Raw genomic sequence first — 20,477 nt, 5'->3', positions numbered from 1 at the left:
CCTCAACATCAATACAAGAGTATACTTTCAACACAAGTCAATTCACACATTCTTATCTAAAATACTTCTTCTTATTTGAATGTTTTCTTATCACAAGTCATCTCGCTACTAACAGTTGTAAGAAATCAAAACACTTTTATTTGTTTGTTGATTGACACGATTTCGTAATTTTTTTTATGTCTGTTGATAGGTGATCTGTCCAAGTTGATATTACGTTATCTTGATGGAGCTTTATTAAATCAACATGTTTCGTAACTTTCTCTAACAACATCATATAGTTTGGTTTTTATTACAAGCTCGTGAGCTTGTATTAAAACGCAAATGTGTCCTACAAGAATAGAAATTTTTGCCTCTCTGAGCACCGACACGGGAGTAGTCATGTGTTCGAATCTCATCTTGGTAACTATTTTTACTTTTTTTTTCTTTTTACTATCTCGCCTGCGAGGATGTGTTTCCAACTCGTAACTAACTAACCAAATGGTCAATTGCAACGTCACAAATTTAAACTTCATACCTAAACTCTCTAAGTACTTAAAAGTCATCGGCCAAATTTGGTATTTGTTTTCGACAAAATTTGGCACAGTTAACAAAAAAATTATGCTGAACATAATAGTGACATCATAATTTTGATTTTTGTCACCTAATTGTTATTTTAGGCCAAAATTGGACCAAAAATTAAAATTACTTTATTTTCGACAAAATTTGGCAAAGTTAACAAAAAAAGTATGCTGAACATGATAGTGACATCAAAATTTTGCGTACATCATACGTCTTGTTTAGAATATTCAACAAGTTAATACATGTTTCTTGTCTATTTCACTGCTTTATATAGCATGGCAACTCATTACCAGTATCTTGATCACTGCATGTTTAAGGTTGGTTTCTATTACATAAAAGTTTTTAAACTGAACAACAGTCACCATTACAGGTTTTTTTGGAAACACATGTTGTACAAAACAAATGACACACCAAATGTTGTAAAAGTAATGTTGCTCTGCACGAAAGCCTCATAACAATGACTAATTGTTATGGAAACCAAGTTGATATGGCCCAACTAGGAACATGTATTCAAAAGCCAAGCAAATCCCATGAAACTAGTACTTCTCTGAGTTTAATTTCGTATGAAAGGTACAAAACTATGACTGATTGATTATGCTGGATACAAAAGGTGGATAGTTACTTTAAAGCACCAATCAGTCCAATATAACCTAAACATATAACCACATTTAGTGTAACCTAACTATTTAACCACATCCAGTATAACCTAACTATATAACCACATCCAGTATAATCTAACTATATAATCACATCCAGTATAATCTAACTATATAACCACATCCAGTATAACCTAACTATATAACTACATCCAGTATAATCTAACTATGTAACCACATTCAGTATAATCTAACTAAATAACCACATCCAGCATAATCTAACTATATAACCACATCCAGTATAACCTAACTATATAACCACATCCAGTATAACCTAACTATATAACCACATGCAGGATAACCTAACTATAAAACTACATCCAGCATAACCTGACTATATAACCACATCCAGTATAATCTCACTATATAACCACATCCAGTATAACCTAACTATATAACCACATCCAGTATAACCTAACTATATAACCACATGCAGGATAACCTAACTATAAAACTACATCCAGCATAACCTGACTATATAACCACATCCAGTATAATCTCACTATATAACCACATCCAGTATAATCTAACTATATAACCACATCCAGTATAATCTAACTATATAACCACATCCAGTATAACCTAACTATATAACCACATCCAGTATAATCTAACTATATAACCACATCCAGTATAACCTAACTATATAACCACATCCAGTATAACCTAACTATATAACCACATTTAGTATAACATAGGTAAAACCATTGTATTTCTTTTTCTACCTTCATAACATAACATATACTAAAAATTATTGATAGAAGCGTTCACGTTTTGAAACATAAAAATTCTGGGTGGTCTTTCTTTGATAACAATTATTATTATTATTTTAACATGCGATTATTTACACGATATACCCCCTCCATTTTTCTTTTGCTATCGATAAGGACCAAAGCACCTGTGCACCCGGAGCTATGCAACCCTGGTGAAATAAACAATGCTCTTATTTTCTTATTAGTATATTGATTCCCACTCGTATGGTCGCTTATGATTTTGTTATGAACACATGACCTTCCGGATAAGAACGTATTATCAATAGTCAATAAAAATCAAGTACGTCACACGGACGATCAGACACTATCAATAGTACGGACAAAATGTACAATTTACGTTAGTCCGTTTTTCATAGAATGATGTTATAAAAAAAAACACAGGTAGACAAATAAATAAATATATAATGTTTTCAAAGAAAATATATGGTATCAAATTACAAGTTTTTCGGGTTTTTTTTTTGGACAAACAGAGCAGTTATTCACTAATTTCTAAAATTAGAAATGGCCCAATAAAATTATTTTAAATTCCCTGACGATCGTATTTCCTTTATTAACAATTTTCCAGTAAACATCGAGTGAATATCTGTTATAGCTTGGTTGCGAGTTAAGCAAAAACTAATTTTGCTTGGACGTGACTTTTTTCCAAAATCCATTCTTGCCCCTTATTCGCGATAGTTTCTAATTCCGTGCCTATAGCCTGTTCCGTGCTTTATTTCGTCTGGCAGAACAGTTGATTGGAACAGTTGTAAAATTGGTCTTTATACGATTTAGCCATAGATAAGAGAGAAACACCTTTCCACTAACCTTGTCTACCAACAAAACCACAAGCATCAGAAAAGCTCAGGACATCGTCCTTAACAAGAAATTTCTTAGATTATTTTCTTTTCTTATAACTATGACTTAGTGTAAGGTCGGCACATGTTATGTTTTTTACCAACGATAATGGCAATAGGAATTTATTTAATGCGTTTTCTTTGTCTGTATTTGTGTTTACTAGGATTTTCCATCCAAATTGATGAGTTGAGTATTTAGCTGGTTTCTTTTTCTCTTGTGCTCGTTCTACCTTGTCATTACATTTCGTTTTGTTTCTCTGATGTAACTTACTCGTAAAAATCTTGTTATCTCCGGAATCATTTTTTATCTTCCCGGAAATTTTTTACTTCCAGCGATTTTTTTTATCGTGAAGTTGTACTCGTTGTTCGTACCTTTATAAACTTTTGACACAAAGCTTTTTGTGATGGTTATGGGCAACCTAGGCTACTTTGACTTCAAAAAAATCGTATAATTTTAAACTCACGTTGATACTCTATATTGCATAAATCACTCTTCAAAGCCTATCGTTCATAATGTTATGCAATGGGTCCAGTCTTTTAACATCTCAAAATAAACACAAAATAAATTTGCTTCCAAATGGTATCTAGTTAAAATATTTCACCGTGTGGATGCTGTCAATTATATTTCCAACACTTATCGTTTCCAGCAGTGTTAGTTTTCTGCTGATAGGAAACCGTTTATGGGAACAATAACAGGTTTTTCGGGATGTCAAATAATCTGTTATGATAAATCCCTTTTTTCTATAGTGTTAATTTGTTTGTTTTTAAGTCTCAAATTACACTCTTGCTTAATACAGACAGGTAATTTGCCTTTATTTTTTTGTTGTTGCAAGTGTCAATAATTTCAACTCTACCTTCAAAGTACGATTTCATTCGCCTACCTCTACGGGGAGTCCAATTCAAAGCCTTTCGTTTTTATCATTTGACTATATAAAAAGTCAAGGCTAAACAATTGAAAGAACACAAAGAATAAACTCATCTTTTATTGTCACAATGAGTCCATCTTTAAACGTAAAAAATATTGTGCTTAAGGTTCGTTGCTATTCGACTACCAATGTCAAACTTTGTCAAAGTGCGCACGCGTTAACAAAATAACTCGAGAAAATACAGTCAAACAGGAAATCAGCCTTAAGCATACTTTTAAATATCTTGAATTTTTTGTATCGATTTTTACTTTAGTTTTCTCTTGGACTGATGATACTGACTTCGTCGATGATAAGAAGGTATATAAAACCTAGGTGGAATACACAATCTACAAGCCATATTTAACCATATTTTTCACTCTTGATTTTCACAGAATAAAAATTTACAACTGCCTTTGTCAAATAAATGTTACAGAAGTGACAAATTTAAAAAATACGCTGACCATCAAATTGACAATATGAAGCGAGAAGTCACGTGTTTATGGTGCGAATGTCCACAACCCGTCTTCGTATATTATTGGAGATACAAAGGTGGCGTACACTTTTAAATTTGTGACTTACTCTGTAACGGTAAATAAACCCAAGCCTGATTGGTCTGTTTAATTATATATCTATATGGCTCGGCGCAAGAGGCGAATATATTAAACTCGTTTAACCAAAAAACAATAATTTAAAAAAACAATAAATAAGTGTAAAAACCAGCACATACATAATTTGATAATAAATTTCCATGTGAGTGTAAAAACACCAAGTAAGACTTGTTTTTAAGGAGCCACGAAGGAGCCAAGAATGGCATAGCATATAGTGATTGACAAATAAAGGGATAGTTTTTACCACTCTCCCCCACAGCAAAATCTATGCATATGTGAACAAATTTCAACCAAATATATTATATACAACACTATAAAACAAGTTAGGTTTTAAAAATTTTTAAAAAACAACAAAAATAGAAACTATATATATATATTAATATTTTTCTTCGTTCACGATATTTAAAAATTTACATACTCTCACTAGGTATATTCTACCGCAAGTTTAATGGACTGAGCATATACAACGAACGAGGCTGCGAAAACGAAACTTTTTCGTCGAACGAGGCTGTGACGACGGAACGTTTTACAACGAACGAGGCTGTGAATACGGAATTTTTACGACGAAAGAGGCTGTGAATACAGAACTTTTTACGACGAACGAGGCTGTGACGACGGAACGTTTTACGACGAACGAGGCTGTGAATACGGAATTTTTTTGACGACAAAAGAGGCTGTGAAGACGGAACGTTTTACGACGAACGAGGCTGTGAATACGAAATTTTTACGACGAAAGAGGCTGTGAAGGCGGAACTTTTTACGACGAAAGAGGCTGTGAAGACGGAACTTTTTACAAGAAGCACCAATATGGCGCAGTAAGTAATTGATTAAAATTTCATACGCCTCATAACAGCAAATAAAAATTATATATACTACACTACAATTTATTCCCTTCACAATCTGTGTCATGTGAACATGATTCATAAATCTGCTTCGGTTTTACCGCACGCTTTTACAATAATCACAGAAAAAACACATGCTTTTGTACTACCTTAAGGGAATAAAATTTCGCGGAAATTAATTTTTGCGAATTTCACGAGTTTTTTAACGAAAATTACTGGGAAATTCGCAAAAATTAGTTGTCGCAATATTCGGATTAGTTTTTTTTAACAAACGATTAGAACTAACTTTTTTCTTCCGATTTAGAGAACTATAATAAATAGTTGAATTTTAAATCTATTCTATCTCCAGCATCAAAAATCCGTAAAAAACGGCTTTAATTAAAAAAAAATGAAAATTTGGACTTACTAACTTAAAAATGAAATTTGGAAAATTTCGCGAAAATTAATTCCCTTATCGATATCGTGATTTAGGCATGGTATACGAGATAAATAATTGACTTTACCTGCAAAAAAATCAAATATCAAACAAGCCTCTCACAGCTGGTGTTTGACAGAAGTACAAAACATACCGTATCAACATTCTCAAACGTAACAAACACAGAATTTCAACATCAAGACAATTCGTAATATTTATGTGTTACTGGATCGTAATAGCAATTTAAGACTGGATCGAATAACAGGTCCAATAATTCTTCATCGCGCGATGCATGCAGTTTCATTATTTGCGTTCCTATGAAAACAAGCAAGTGCTACAATACACGAAAAGAATAAACGGAGAAGAGCACCAATCAAAATAACACTCAATTTCGGAAAAGGGTATGGAGCGTTTAAAAGGTCATTATCCAGTAGGAGAATTTAAAGCGGAAGGAGGTTGATTGAGTTTTTTGAAGTAGCCGTATTCTATCTGTCAAACCGAGTGATGTCGTGCTAAAAAGGCACGAAATACGACGGGTGAAAATCTGAGGACCGGCAGACTCGTAGATTTTTCCACAGGCTAACAGTAAGGCTTTGAAACAATAACAAAAGACATTTACCTGGTTGGTTGTTGTTTTCATCGCGATTACTGTTAATTCTATAAAAAAAGGAAATTCAACATTTCTTTTCTCGTTTTTAACATAACACGCAGTTAACTTAAACTAAGCCGGATCTCCAGAAAGTCCAAAAAACATTTGTTTCAGTGAAAGCGATTTGCATACAATCCTTTTATCACCGTATCAACCTGAAGACATTTTGTACATTTAAAAGTAATAGTCTTTTGTCTCATAATGTTTTTCGTGTTTCTTTATTGCTTTTTCTGATAGGGAGTTACTCAAACTTTGAAATAAGGAAGTTCGAGTTATTCATGCTAATAGGTTAACTAAGAACTATTAGCAAAGGTTCGAGTAGCTTGAGCGAAGGTTCGAGGAGCTAAGGTAATTCGAGAAAACACAGAACTCTAGGTTGTTTGAATACTGGATTATTATTTAAACATCCTAAAGCCTGCTGTACTCAAAGCAATAAAACATGTTTTTCAATATTATATGTAAAAAAGACCTATATAGAAATATCGAAAAAACACTTAGATAATTCTAGTAGATGGAAGGAAACTACCTTTAATTTCTAGTTTAAACAAAGCTTTACCTTGCTTGATCGCCAACTTGGGGTGTTTCAGGTATCGTTGCAGACAAATCCAATGTTGTCCCTATACTTTTGATTTCGTCTTGATACCGATAATTACGAAACTTAGTCGGCGGTGGTTGTATGGAGGTTTCGTCACTACAATCTGAAAATCCGTCATCGGTTTCAAAATCTTCACTTTGTACAATCAAAGAGCCTAATCTTTCTTCTAAATGCTGTGTGAGAGCTAGCTTGGGCGACTGTTTAAGGTTATCCAGCGTTCGATTCACCATATTTTTCTCAGATACATACGTGGATTGATCATCAGACGCATGTAACCAAGACATGGAATCTGAATCGCACGACTCTCTCATTTTGTAAGAATTTAAAAGCTGCAAGTTGTTAGTATTAAAATCTTCATTGAAATTTTTCACGTTATTAACTGTCAATTCGTTTTGTGGAGACGAGCATCGAGGTGAAATTGGAACTTTGGAAACGGACACAAGGGGACTAGAAAATTCGGCAGTACCATCTAGGGAATCCGTAAAAGACTCGCCCTTCTGATCAAGTGGCACAGGAGATGACGCAACCACAAAGGTAGCATCGTTTGTTTGGTTATCAAACTCGATACCAGTCCTAGCATGCACAGCTTCATCTTTGATAGGTTCCGTTTTCGCTGAAAATCCATTAATGACGGCATTCGCTTCTGAACGTCCATTTTCTACCGACGCACTACTGACGCGAGAAAATTTTGGATGTTCGTTTTTCGTTATTTCGGTTTTACAAAGTCCTGCGCACTGTTTTTCATTTATTTTTTCCATTTCGGTTTCACTAACACGACGGCTTCTTTGACCGGTAACTGAACGAGGTCGAGAAGAGTAGGAAAATAAGTCACTATTCGTACTGTTTGCACAGCTACTGCTGCGCGAAAGTGAAGAAGCACTTGTTGTACGACGACGTAAATAATCTTCAACCATGTCGTCGTCACCTAACTGATGCAACGGCGTTTCGACTTTTCGTTTATCGTCAAAAAGCTCGTCGTCGTCTTGATCGTCAGTGTTCTCATACCTTTTATTGCGTTGGATTTGAGGTAAAGCATTCAAGGATAAGCTTTTAAAATGATTTTCTCTACTTTCGCTGATAAGTTTTTCTGTATGCTCTAGAGTAACGGCGGAGTGCGACAACCTTTTTTGAAGTTTAACTTCCGGCAGAACGTCAGATACAAGAGAACTTCTCCGCCCATTTAATCGTTCACTACAATTATCTGAAACAATCCTTCTTCTTCGAGTATCCGCACTTTTAGATAATGGCTGCTTCCCTAACTGTTCTGATTCTGTCGTCTTTCTTGAATAATCTGCACTTTTTATTCTGGGTTTTCGAACTTTACCTGCTGCTTGTTTCGGAGGCCTGGGTTGAAGAAAGGTTTTTCCTTCAATTCGTTGACTATCGTTTTCAGTACTCCTTTGGATCGAGGTCTCTTTTTTATCAGCGTCGATTTGTTTATTTGTTGCACTAGATGAGGAGTCCCTTCTCGTACGCAACGAGATTTTTTCATCGGTGCGAGACGAATTTAGTTTAGTCGAGTTTGTAGATAAATCCAAGCCCTTACTCCCCGGTGATGAGTCGTGGCGTACACGAGAACCAAACGCAATATGAGAGTTATCGTTATTTGATCGGTTTATTATCGGTGCCGTGCGATTTGACATATTACCAGTGCTGCAGCGAATGTTAATGCCAGCTGCAAAGAACGTATTCATGTCTATTGTCTAAAGAAGAAAAATACAACACTATGGCTCATCCATATTTTATTTATTTTGTATGCTTTGTATGCTTAAGTATGTATATTAAAAAAGATAAACATCTGTTTTTAGAAGATCATGACGATACAACAAGTCCTAAGTAGAAAATTATGTTTCAGTTATATAACATAAGCAAGAAAAAAATCAGAGAGTTAAAAACACACCTGCAACAGAGTGCTGTCATCTGATTGGAATTTGGATGGAATGTCATTGTTATTAAACGGTTTCGTTTTTAACGTGAACATTCTCTTTAGCCTGCAGTTGGCCGATACTATAATATTATCGATGGTAACCATTTTACTACCTTCAAAACATCCAGATATCAAATCGTGTAAATCTAAACACAGATTTAGCCACGAATTCTGCTTGATCACTGAACAAGGCATTTTTGCATGGAGAGCAGTCACCACAATTTCTCGATTGCTGTTCGATAGAATAATCCTTTGTTTTAAGTTTGCTTCATTGGTAACTGAAACTTCCAAAGAGAACGATCGGGAAGGGTAAATATAAAGTTGGAACACTAGGTATTGTTGAGTCAGGTGCAAGGAAACTTTGCTATTTTTAGGTATAGTTATTTTTGACCTGCTTGGTTCTCCTTCAATTAGTAAAGTAAATGTACGCAAGTCGTTGTCAAATTCTTTTCTTATGGCATTTTGTGGGCCAGCTATTTTGATTTTTGAAAGAGGATCCTTTCCTTGAATTGAGTAGACATCCACATATGGTCCACCCTAGTGATAAAAGAAATTATCATATTTTTCAAAAAAAACAGGCAACTTGAACAAGCACGACTGATAGTACATTTCATTGGGCATTATTGGCAGGCTTATTTTATAAGTTCTTCAGATTGTTCTATACTGTTACATCATAATTACATATGTTGTGCAACTTGCCTATGGGGCGCCTAATTAAGAGATTGAACTTAAATCATTAGTTGAAGAGTGCATTCACTTAAGGGCATGATTATTCCCTACAGGTGGGAAACATATGATTACAGTAAATGACTTTATTTCAAAATGTTATTTGCAGCATACAATGAGATATAAGTGCAATGGGATTCCAACTTGTATATATATAGTTGTATGAGGTCTTAACATAAAGTCATTTTAATTTAGTATGAAGTTTTGCAACACGGACAAAAAAGTATTTAAAATTTCATCAAAACTATAATATACATGACATTACAACACCTAGATAAAAATGCAGTTATTTCCAACTTTTTCCTTTAAAAGATTTTAAATTCTGGTGTCACCTGCCTTCCTTATGAATACATAATGAATTTTACAGTTTGTATCAGAGCAAGACCTTAAAGCGGTCACTGTACCTGATCCAGAGTGTGCCAATACGCAAACAAACAACAAAAATACCTGAAACTCGGTTTTAAACATGATTGTTTGTCATACATCCAGCACATTCTGCTGACAACTTCATATATGAATTTATAATTAATTGTATCCTAAAAAAATTCAATAACAAACTAACATGGCAGAGTTTACATCTAAAACTAAAACTTTGTGTACATTTTCTTGAAGCTATGCAGAGCTTTTTTATATTTGAAAATTCTTTTCACTTTACTTATTTTTTCTTATTTAAAGAATTATTCTTTTAATTATTAATTTTTCTTTTTATAAACACTTTAAAGCTCTACTCATTTTCAAAAGACACCTTTGTATATATAAAAATAGTGTATGATAGGAAAAACAAGAATATGAAATAAAAAGCAAAAACAATCAACAACAGAGACCAAATTTCAGAAGGACATGGATTTTTGCATATATTTACTGTGCTTTTTTCGTAGTTTAAATAAACGAATACATATATATATATATATTTATGTATTCTTGTCAAAACCTCACAAGTCATGTTTCACACCAGACAATGTGGTTAAAAAACAAACTAAACATACAAAGGCAAAAAGAGAAATAATTGCACAGGACTTTGATTGATTTTGATTGTTGAAAAATGGATTAACAAACACACAAAATGTACATACATGTATTATGTCTAAAATATGTTTAGAATCAAAATAAATTCAAATCTAAAATAAAAACAAAAACATATAATAATAACTTTATAATGAAACTTTGTGTAACATCATTATACTATCTGATCTTATGGAATCCACCATGTTGTCTAAACTTAAGAGACTATATAACTTTTTTAACTGAAGAATGTGCTAAGTCATTTGGAAAAAATAAAGTAATATAAATTATTTACAACAAAATCAAAACAGAGAAAAAGCAATTTGACTTAATCTGAGCATTAAATATGTAATTTTTTGTCTAAAAATCCAGCCACACTTAAAAATATATAAACAATAAAAACATCATAAACCTAATATTTTTTTTATTTATACATCTTTCCCAACGTTCAACCCTAACTGTCAAAACATTAAAAAATTAATCTTAAATTTATTTAAAAAACGGTAATAAATAAATTAATCATCATTTTGTTCAAACTGAATGAAGTTCCACACCGCAAACATAAGTTTAACACTTGCTGAGAATGCAAGCTGTTACAAAGATCCAGGTTTCGCTGGAAACTGAAATTCTTAAAATTCAGACAGTCTTTCATGAACACATTTTTTTATGACAACTGAATGAAGAAAAACTGGCATCTATCCACAAAAATTTACATTTACTGTCACAAAACTTTGAGTTATGTAAACATTTATGTTTTGGTAACAGAACAATTGATTTTAAAACAATTTAGATTCACAGACATGGCAATTTAACATATAACCACTCTAAAACTCAGACACAAAAACTGCAATGTATATGGCTTGTCAAAATGTTTTTAATAACAATTTAAGGTTTTTTCTTTGGCTATGATTTTTAAAAAAGACTCGAAAAAGCCATTACCAAGCATTTACACAAAATTTATAAGATTTTTTAGTGACAAATGATAGAAATTCAATCTTTAACAGGTTTTCAAGATCTAATAGACACCTCAGTGGTGCATTCATTTCAAGAAAGGGTAATTGTTGAATTTCGAAAGTTTTATGACCTAGAGAGCATTGAGTTTGATGTAGGGATGAATAATATAATTTTAACAATAAAAAATAAATAAATATTAAAATAAGGTTGATAGCTTTTAATATAAGATGCTGATTTGAGATTATATGAATAATGTTACCAATGTCAAAAATATAGTTATATTTGAATATAAACAAAATTTGATAAGGAAGACATATGGCTTCTGATACCCCAAAAATATTTGTGTGAAAGTATCATATTGGCAAAGATCACACTTTAATCATTTCTGCATATGCTATAGGTTTTTATAACAAAAAAAACATAAATAAATAAAAAAAACAATTAAGATTTAAGTATGCATAATTATTAAAACAATGAAAGGCAAAGTAGAATTATCAAAAAGTGTAAAGTAATAAATATAATAATGTTAATTATTCTTAAGGTTTATTTTTATGCAAAGATTTTCACCTCAATAGCTTTTTATTTATACTTTATCATTTTAACAACCTTTTTATCTTGGGAAGGTAAAGTTATATATTTTTCTGAAAATTCAATTTCCAAGTAGAAAAACTTGCGTTGGCTTCTTTTAAAAAATAAAAAAAACAATATAATTATTAATATTCATGGAAAGATAACTTGTGGCATCACCTGCTTATTAGATATTACCCTCACCCTAGACCTCCTTTCCTCGAATGAGGATTCATGGACCTAATAAAAGCATACAATTTAAAAAGGCAGAATTAAAGTAAAAGCAAAAATCTTCTGCAATAATTTTATTTTAACAACTAGGAAGCTAAATTTATTTTTATTATTAGTGGAATAAACACTGAAATTTCCAAGAATGAATTGTTATGTTATTTTGTAATCATTTGTTTGTAACATTTGTATCTAGAGTGATGCCATACATTAATTTATATAGTTAGCTCGCGTATAGCTAGCTACAGTGTTTTGTTTTTTCCTCAAAATGCGTACTTCAATTTTCGAACACAATCACTTGTAAGTTTTATGTGTTTTAAGAAATAAAAAAATGCTCAAAATACAAGAAACAAACAATTTCAGGCTTGTATAAAAAAAACTTTATTTTGTATAAAAATTTTTAAATTATCTATAGAATATAGCCATTGTGGGATAATAATATAAGTATATATACCAGTCAAGAAACTACTGCGTGTGGGTATGCGCATGATTCAGTGCGAAAGATAAATTGAAAGAAATTCACTGTATGCTGATATATGAACATACATAATTAACTGTCACCAGCTTGTGGCACTGTAAATTAGTGGTTATACATCCGCACTTTGTGCAGAAGACTAGGGTTCGGTTTTCCTAGACAGCAATTCAACACGGGTAGAGTGTATGATACACCATAGCCTAAGGTTAACCCCAGCGAGGTAAGTTGGGGAGATCCCTTACTCTTACAAGACTCAAATATATTTTATAAAAGTAAAAGAATAACCATGGATCTTCTGCTATAGCCTTGCTTCCTTTGTTTGAAGTTCAACCTCATAGTTGTATGTTTGCATCAAATATATTTCATGCCTTGTTACTATACTGGGTTGGGTACTGCTATTAGTTTAAAATAGGTCCAAAACTTCTGATCATCCCATGATGCAATATCAGCAGTCTGATATTTTTTAAAAAAAAGAAAACACTGTAGGGTTATAGCAGCTAGCAGCTATAGTAGAGTGCAGCTAATTATAAAAATTTTTGTGTGGTACCACTCTAGATACAAATGTTACAAAAAATGATTATAAAATAATATCTAACCTGTTCTAGCCCTTAGACATAGCAATAAGAAACATATAGCTAGTACGTTAAGGCCAAGCAATGTAAGGTAAACATTCATTCATGCAACTAGAGATCAAGCTTTTTGTAGCTAGGAGGGGGCAGGGTAGAGGGTCTTCTTAGCTTGCTGGCTATCGAGATAACTGATTAAAAATTTACAACAAGTTTAATTTTCTGTAGCCTACATGGTACAGTATCCTAACGGAAAGATATAATTTGCCCAGCAACTCTGCAAACAAACTTTCCTGCTCGCGAAAGCAACACGTCCGAGGGTTTGTTTTGAACGAATTTTTTTAAGGGTAATCTGAACTGCTTTAGTATAAAAAACGGAACAGAGAAATACAAATTCGATTTATCGTTTGTTTATATCATCAGCCGGATGTCGGAGAACCTCGTCCCCGGGGTCTTGTGGCCCCTGAGCCGTTATTACGGAGTGGCCAACAATGACCCTGGAACAGGCTGGTCATGTGACACAAAAATGCCCAGATATACTGGGCATTTTTGAAATTCAAAGATAATGAGATGCAAATTTGGCGCTCGCCTACAAGCAAGATTTAGAGATGGCGGGCGAAAAAAGACACAGCGTTAAAGAAACTATTTTGACGATAAAAGCAAAATTGTCAGAATATTACTGACGTAAAGTCTATTAATCTGGCTTAGCTTGATTGTTCAGTATTGGCGAAAGGCTTTTAATTTAGAAAATGTTTTGAAATTTGTTTCCATAAAAATTCATTAGCTCTAGGTAGCTAGCTAGATGGGCTGTATATTATATGGTAGCTGCCTTAGCTAGCTAACGTGACATCCTAAGACAGCTTTACTCAACCACATTTATAAAGGACATGTTAAATGGCTATTTTTTTCCAGGTAGGTGATTTTGTTAAGAACATGTTAGAAATCGTAGGAGAAGGTCTGGGCACTCTGGTTGCACACATTTTTCTAATATGCACAACACATTTTCCTATTTTCAAAAACAAAACTAAGAATGACATGTTGTAGTGCTGAATTTATGGATTATTCTCGGATCCGCATTAACATGCTTAACACTTTCTGATCATTTCCAACCAAAATGACCAATATTTAAAGTCAGCATCAAAATTTATTGAATCATGCAATTTTCAAATTTATACTCTAAGTAAACTGCCCCTATTAGTAACAAAACATTTAATGTTTTATGATGAAATGACTACACAAATCAACTGCAGTGAAAATGGTTCAGTACAGTTGAATATTACAGTCAAACTCTTATAAAGTTAATTCATTTTCTCCGAACGTTTTTGTTTTATCTTTTAAAATGGTCATAACCAAGACCCAAGAATAAAAACTACCAGTTTCTACCAGTTCTAAAATGTAAACATTTGTCATGTTGTTCTTAATTATATTTTGTAAAAGGGACAATATTTGATATCATTAAACGATATAAACAATGGGTTAAGTTAAAGCTGGTTTATTATATACGTGCAGGGTGTTAATTCCAAAAATGCCATTTGTACTTGGCCACGATATGTAAAAATATGCTGGTCGAGCATAATCAATCAGTGGCCAAAAGTAAAAGTAGGACATTTATTGGCCTTAGAAGAATTATTTGTTCAAAAACCTTACTTGTTTGTTCATATTTGGTCAAGATTTAGAAGTTTTGTTACAAAAGCCTTATCAGCCTCATTTTAATTGCTCAAATTCTGAAACCTAGAAAGTATAGCTAATACAAAATCATTCTTTATATCTATCCTCAAGTATATAGGTGAATAGGAATAAAATTTGTGATATGACGAATTTGTAAGAGCTTTCTTCATTTAAAAGGCAGTGCCAAAAAAAGCACAATACTGCTTACATTCAAGTGCCTCACTTATTGTACATTCCATGGGCCTGGTTAATATATCAAATAAGCTCATCATTTTTACCTACTTATATACATGAGTTCCAATGTTTACATTTTTTAAAGATTCTTGTGCATGGCCAAAAAATCAGAAAATCGGCAGGCAAAAAAAATGCAGACCTTAGGTGAAGAAAGTCAAATTATGGTTAAAAACTTTTGTACTGTTTGTGTTCTAAATCTAAACTATACGCAAGTTATATATATTCTTTATTTTCATTTTTTAAAATATGTCTCTACCTGAAAAAAAAAGTTTTGAATAGACTGGCACACGGCTTACCATCTGCAATTTTTGCCTGCCACCGATTTGTGGAAGAGGTTTAGGAATGATAAACAACACACGTCACGATGAAAGTCAGCTGCAAAATTTTAGCCAACAAAATGTTTCTTAGAAATGTAACAGATAATTTAGCTAATTTGCTCACATAAGATTTAAGGAGAACACAGCCAGCTTGTCATCACAATATTTATAAAAATTCAAACATTGACTAACAACATTTCAGTTTTGTATCCAAGTAGGGTAATGACTTTAACAACATCGATATATGTGGCTATTAGCTATTAGCTAAATGTTCACGTAATTTAGACGGTATACGCTCTAGCTAGCTAGCTACCAGTAGTTCTGCAGGATAAGACCGCGTATATATCAATTTAATTATCGAGATAAAGTTGCTTCATATCATGTTGAACTAAAAATGGTATCTTTTTTAATATATTTCTCAAAAACTAGCTTCTCTAAAGTCAGTGCTAAACCTTAGCTAGTATTTTTATCCACTCCACAAAATAAATCGACCGCCATATTTGTTGTACTCTTGTTTACATAAAACTCCCGCGCGGGGCAGAAATAAATTTCTGTTCATAAATTATTTTTTGGTATATTTATCGTAAATTATAAGCGATCATGTGACCAGCCTGTTCCAGGGCATTTTTGGCGCTATCAACTCATAAACAAGGCAAAATGCCCTGGGAACGAGGTTGGATGTCGGAGATATAGAAAAGTCTGAAAATAATAGCCCGTCATTCTCGTCCCCAGAGCTGTCGAAGACCCGTTTAGTCGTGTGGGGACGAAAACACATATGATCGTGTCTTTATTATTCTCTGTCTTTAAAGAAGACAACTTTTAAAAATATTACATTGCGTGTTGACGGTACATATTATTCTTCAGAATATTTCGTCTTCAATTTTTTCGCATTTACAACGGCACCCACAAAGAGCACAGAATGGATATAGATTCCTTGCGGTACCATAACCAAGGTAGCTTGCAAATGAAAGTATGCCACAATCAACATTTTTTTGTTGTTCACAAAGGGGGGGGGGGCATCGCAGTAGTCCATTAAACAACATGTATGCATTTTAATGTGATCCTCAGACATTACTCCGCGCAACTGAAATGTACAACTCATGAAACGAAATAATTAAAAATAACTCTGTTCCTACATTCTTAGAAAAATACTTTTCACGCTAGCGGAAAATCATTTTATAATTTGTCACCACAGCCACCGGAGGTTGCGAAAATTATATCCAACCATGCTTCGTTATAATTTATGGGCACGTCATAGGTAAAATAAATTACTGTTTTCGTTGTTTTAGCAGCCTGAGTTAGTGCTATAACAAACTTCCTCAACCGTGAACTTATTCGATAAAAGAATTGCTCTTTGTCTTGCAAAATTTGAAATAAAAAGAAAATAATGGCTGAAAGAAAATTGCCGAAATTTACTTAGGCATGAGAGCAAAAAATATATGTTTATGGAATCTAGTTGGTGTAAGCAAATGAAAGAACCAACCTTGCTTTTTCTTCGGGTTGGATCCAAATACTAAAACTTCTAAAAGCTCTGGGGAAGGAGAGGGACAAAGCTAAAAAACACACGCTTGATTGTTTTTTTCTTTGCAGTTTCAGGCAGAAACATTACTTTTTATATACTTTAAACTCAAATCTATAGCGAAAAACTTTTGACAGAAACTTAAAGTGGTGGGTTGTAAAAAAAAGTTTTAGCAGGAATATGTTACAACCTATTTCCCAACGCCTGTTATCTCTCTTCTATAACCGGCCTCAGCAAAGATACAAGATGCCCTGGGGACGAGGTTGGGTATTTTATTTTACAAAAATCCACCAAATGCCGTTAATCTTTTCGTTCAGTTCTTTAAGTTGTGTTATATGTCTTGGGAAACATTATCATGTTCTTTGTATGTTATTCCACTTGAATATTGAATACTTACTTACTTTGAATAAGTACGTTCTGTGAGATCTCCACGCATCAAACGAATCCAATACATATACACCTATTTAACATTACGCGCGCCATTATTATTCCGCGCTAGGGAAGGGAACTGGGTTCTAAGAAGGGATGCCTGATAAAATCTTCCTTGTGTTCTTCTTAGTTAAACTTGATGAAAACGAAGTATAAACAACACGCTTACATTTATCTATCTGCACAAAATCTTTTATTTCAAGAATTATTTATCATGCCAAGTGTAAACTGTGCTGTTATTGGCTGTTTTAATAGCACTAAGAAGCTGCGAAAATGGAAGAAGGAACGATGTGAAATTCACGAAGTTAACCATGAAGAATGTTCATGTCAGCGACCGTTTAGTTTGTATTGCTTTCCAAGCGTCCTTAGAAATAACGAACAGAGACAGCGTTGGATAAAAGCTATGAGAAGAATTAACCCAGATAAAAGTGATTGGGTACCAAAACAAAGTGACAGGGTATGCTCTGTTCATTTTGTTGATGGAATACCTTCCCAAAAGTATCCAGACCCAACACTAGAATTGGGGTACGACACTCCTGTTACTAAAAAACCTAGGAGGGAACTATTTCGACATTCTCTGGAAAAGTCATCTCTTGATTCAGAAGATGTTCCCAGCAATGAAGCCCAAGAAGAGGAACCTTGTTGCTCAAATATTTCTGACGCATCAGGATTTTTTTCACCGACAATACCAGACCACTCTTACACTATTTCTTCACCGCCTACATGTGAATCATGCAAAGACAAGAGCGAAATGATCAAATCTTTGGTCAGTAAAGTGAACTCCTTAACTGTACAAGTAAAGAAGTATAGAGGCAAAGCCTTTGAAATTGTTAAAAATACAACAATGACTTGGAGAATCATTAAAAGTGATTCCAAAATGAATTATTACACTGGTCTATCTTCTATCATGTTATTTAACACTCTGTTATTGTTATTAAAGCCTTACTTACAGCAAGTGAATTATTGAAGGGGGTCAAAACGAGCATGTTTAAGTACTAAAATAAAGCGTCAAACTAAACATGTGAAAAAGTTAACACAGCGTGATGAGTTTTTGTTAGTTTTGATGAAACTTCGTTTGGGCTTACTGACAGAGGACCTTGCAGATCGTTTTGGAATATCACCATCAACATGTTCCACAGTATTTGTAACTTGGATTAGAATTATAAGTAGAGTTTTGGGTGATGCACTTGTTGTCTGGCTGCCAAGAGAAGCCATTCGTGATAACTTGCCTAAATCATTTGCCAAAGCAGGTTATTCCAAATGTCGGGTTATAATTGATTGTGCTGAGGTGTTCATTGACAGACCAAAATCCTTAACAAATCAAGCATCTACTTGGTCAGACTATAAACATCACAATACTTTAAAATTTCTTGTTGGTATAAGCCCTTCTGGATATATAACTTTTTTATCTGATTGTTATGGTGGGCGCGCGTCTGATAAATTTATTACAAATGACTCTGGATTTTACGATTTGTTAGAAAGGGATGATGAAGTTATGGCAGATCGTGGATTTCAAATCAGAGAAGAATTAATGTTACGTTTTTGCAAATTAGTTGTTCCACCAGGTGCACGTGTAAAAAGTCAGATGACAAGTGCTGAATGTAAAAAAACTAAAGATGTAGCAAATTTAAGGATTCATGTTGAGCGAGCAATTAACAGAATTAAGTTTTACCGCATACTCAAGGGAGTGTTGCCTGTTACAATGTTACAACATGCAGATCATATAGTTAAATGCTGTGCTGCATTATGTAACCTAAAGCCTGTATTAATTAAAAAGAAACCAGAAAAAACTACTTGAACACTTTTGTAAATTTTCTTTTTTCACATTTTTTGCTTGTTTTGTAAATATTTTTACCAAAAAAAGTTGTCTGAGTTATTCTGTTTTTTTAATTATTGTTATCTACTCGTATCTCCCTTTGTTTACATGCGCACTCATTCTAATATTTCGGGCTCGCCTACCTACTTGAAATAGTTAAAGTTAATGGCCATAAGTGTCGGAAAATCGAGGCCACACAAAAATTTATCAGAATACCTCATGGAACGTTTAAAGAAATATAAAAAAATACTGTATGTACTTAATGCCTAAATGAGAGGTAGCCTATGCCAAATACTTTTCTTAAGGGAATATTTTGATTAGAAGACACATGGTCATTTTAACGCAGAAACATCAGGCTACAGATGGCATTTAAAAAAATTGGTTGAAATGTATTTGTAAAGCACGTTCAAATCAAAGAAAGATAAATATGTGTCGTAATATTCTATAAAAGTTTTTCTCATAGAATTCCACACTTCAGGCTCAAAGTTTATAATGTCATGCACCATCCCATGAGGTGTCCAAACTACAAAATGACATTGGGAAAAGCCAGTTACTCCCATTTGCATAACACATTGTGTGTAATATTTGTGGTTTTTGTTCAATACTGTTTTTTCTTCCATGTGCGTCAAGTAGGGTAGTTTTACGTTTAAATCCTTTGGCGTCGTGTAATTAATCGAAAAAGGACATTTTACTTCTAAACATGCTGGCAGACAACAATCACATGTTATTATTCTGTCTGGACTTGCACCAATGTAAGGTGTGTTTTTATCTAAATACAAGCCACACTCTAAAACCTTCACATTTTTATGCCGTTAATATCTGGGCAACATGATTACATGTCTGGCTCATTCCAGCCATGCATGTACAATGGCACGACATTATCTTACCACTTTTTTCCAGAATTAACCATAGTTTATGGAAAGGATCGTTAATCGCTTGCGACTTTCTGCATGTACCTTTAAAAATGCAAAAATTACTTCCCGATAAATCATGATAGGCGAGAGGTTGAAGCCATCCAGATTTATAATAGCTATATGCCTTTGAGTTTTTGTAGTCATTTAAATCTGAACTACCTAGTTCTGATGGATAAAACATAAGGTAGCTAAAGATGTCAGGATACAACACCATGGGCCAAAACTTTATTCCTTCTTGCTCATCCATCCAACCGTGAGGTATTTTAAAAGGATCTGGAAGTGTTCTATCGTTTATTTTCAG

The 20,477-nt window shown here is 33.4% G+C and overlaps 3 protein-coding genes across 3 annotated transcripts; 2 read left to right on the top strand and 1 right to left on the bottom strand.

The window, feature by feature from the left end:
* Positions 1-4,921: 4,921 nt before the first annotated feature.
* Positions 4,922-10,092, bottom strand: LOC130612135 (protein CFAP20DC-like). The gene is made up of 5 exons (XM_057433426.1): positions 9,935-10,092; positions 8,735-9,298; positions 6,796-8,537; positions 6,210-6,247; positions 4,922-5,905 (listed from the first exon to the last, which is right to left on the bottom strand). Exons 1-5 carry the CDS (start codon positions 9,953-9,955, stop codon positions 5,787-5,789), a joined length of 2,484 nt encoding a protein of 827 aa, XP_057289409.1. The 5' UTR covers positions 9,956-10,092; the 3' UTR covers positions 4,922-5,786.
* A 7,568-nt stretch (positions 10,093-17,660) lies between these two features.
* LOC130612833 (uncharacterized) lies at positions 17,661-18,413 on the top strand. The gene has a single exon (XM_057434180.1). The coding sequence runs from the start codon at positions 17,661-17,663 to the stop codon at positions 18,411-18,413; it is 753 nt and encodes a 250-aa protein (XP_057290163.1).
* Positions 18,414-18,509: 96 nt separating this feature from the next.
* Positions 18,510-19,244, top strand: LOC130612832 (uncharacterized). Its single transcript, XM_057434179.1, has one exon. The coding sequence runs from the start codon at positions 18,510-18,512 to the stop codon at positions 19,242-19,244; it is 735 nt and encodes a 244-aa protein (XP_057290162.1).
* Positions 19,245-20,477: the final 1,233 nt, after the last annotated feature.

The sequence above is a fragment of the Hydractinia symbiolongicarpus genome, chromosome 10 (assembly GCF_029227915.1).
Source record: "Hydractinia symbiolongicarpus strain clone_291-10 chromosome 10, HSymV2.1, whole genome shotgun sequence".
NCBI classification, from domain to species: domain Eukaryota; kingdom Metazoa; phylum Cnidaria; class Hydrozoa; order Anthoathecata; family Hydractiniidae; genus Hydractinia; species Hydractinia symbiolongicarpus.
This window is presented reverse-complemented; position numbering and strand designations above follow the sequence as displayed.

Excerpts from the sequence above, each read along its gene's own strand:
- LOC130612135 (XM_057433426.1), bottom strand. The coding sequence starts at position 9,955 with ATGTTTAAAACCGAGTTTCAG. Across the intron at positions 6,248-6,795 it reads CAAGTTGGCGATCAAGCAAG|AATTAACAGTAATCGCGATG; the intron begins GTAAAGCTTTGT and ends CTTTTTTTATAG. Across the intron at positions 5,906-6,209 it reads TGAAAACAACAACCAACCAG|GAACGCAAATAATGAAACTG; the intron begins GTAAATGTCTTT and ends TTGTTTTCATAG.
- LOC130612832 (XM_057434179.1), top strand. The coding sequence starts at position 18,510 with ATGAAACTTCGTTTGGGCTTACTGACAGAGGACCTTGCAGATCGTTTT.
- LOC130612833 (XM_057434180.1), top strand. The coding sequence starts at position 17,661 with ATGCCAAGTGTAAACTGTGCTGTTATTGGCTGTTTTAATAGCACTAAG.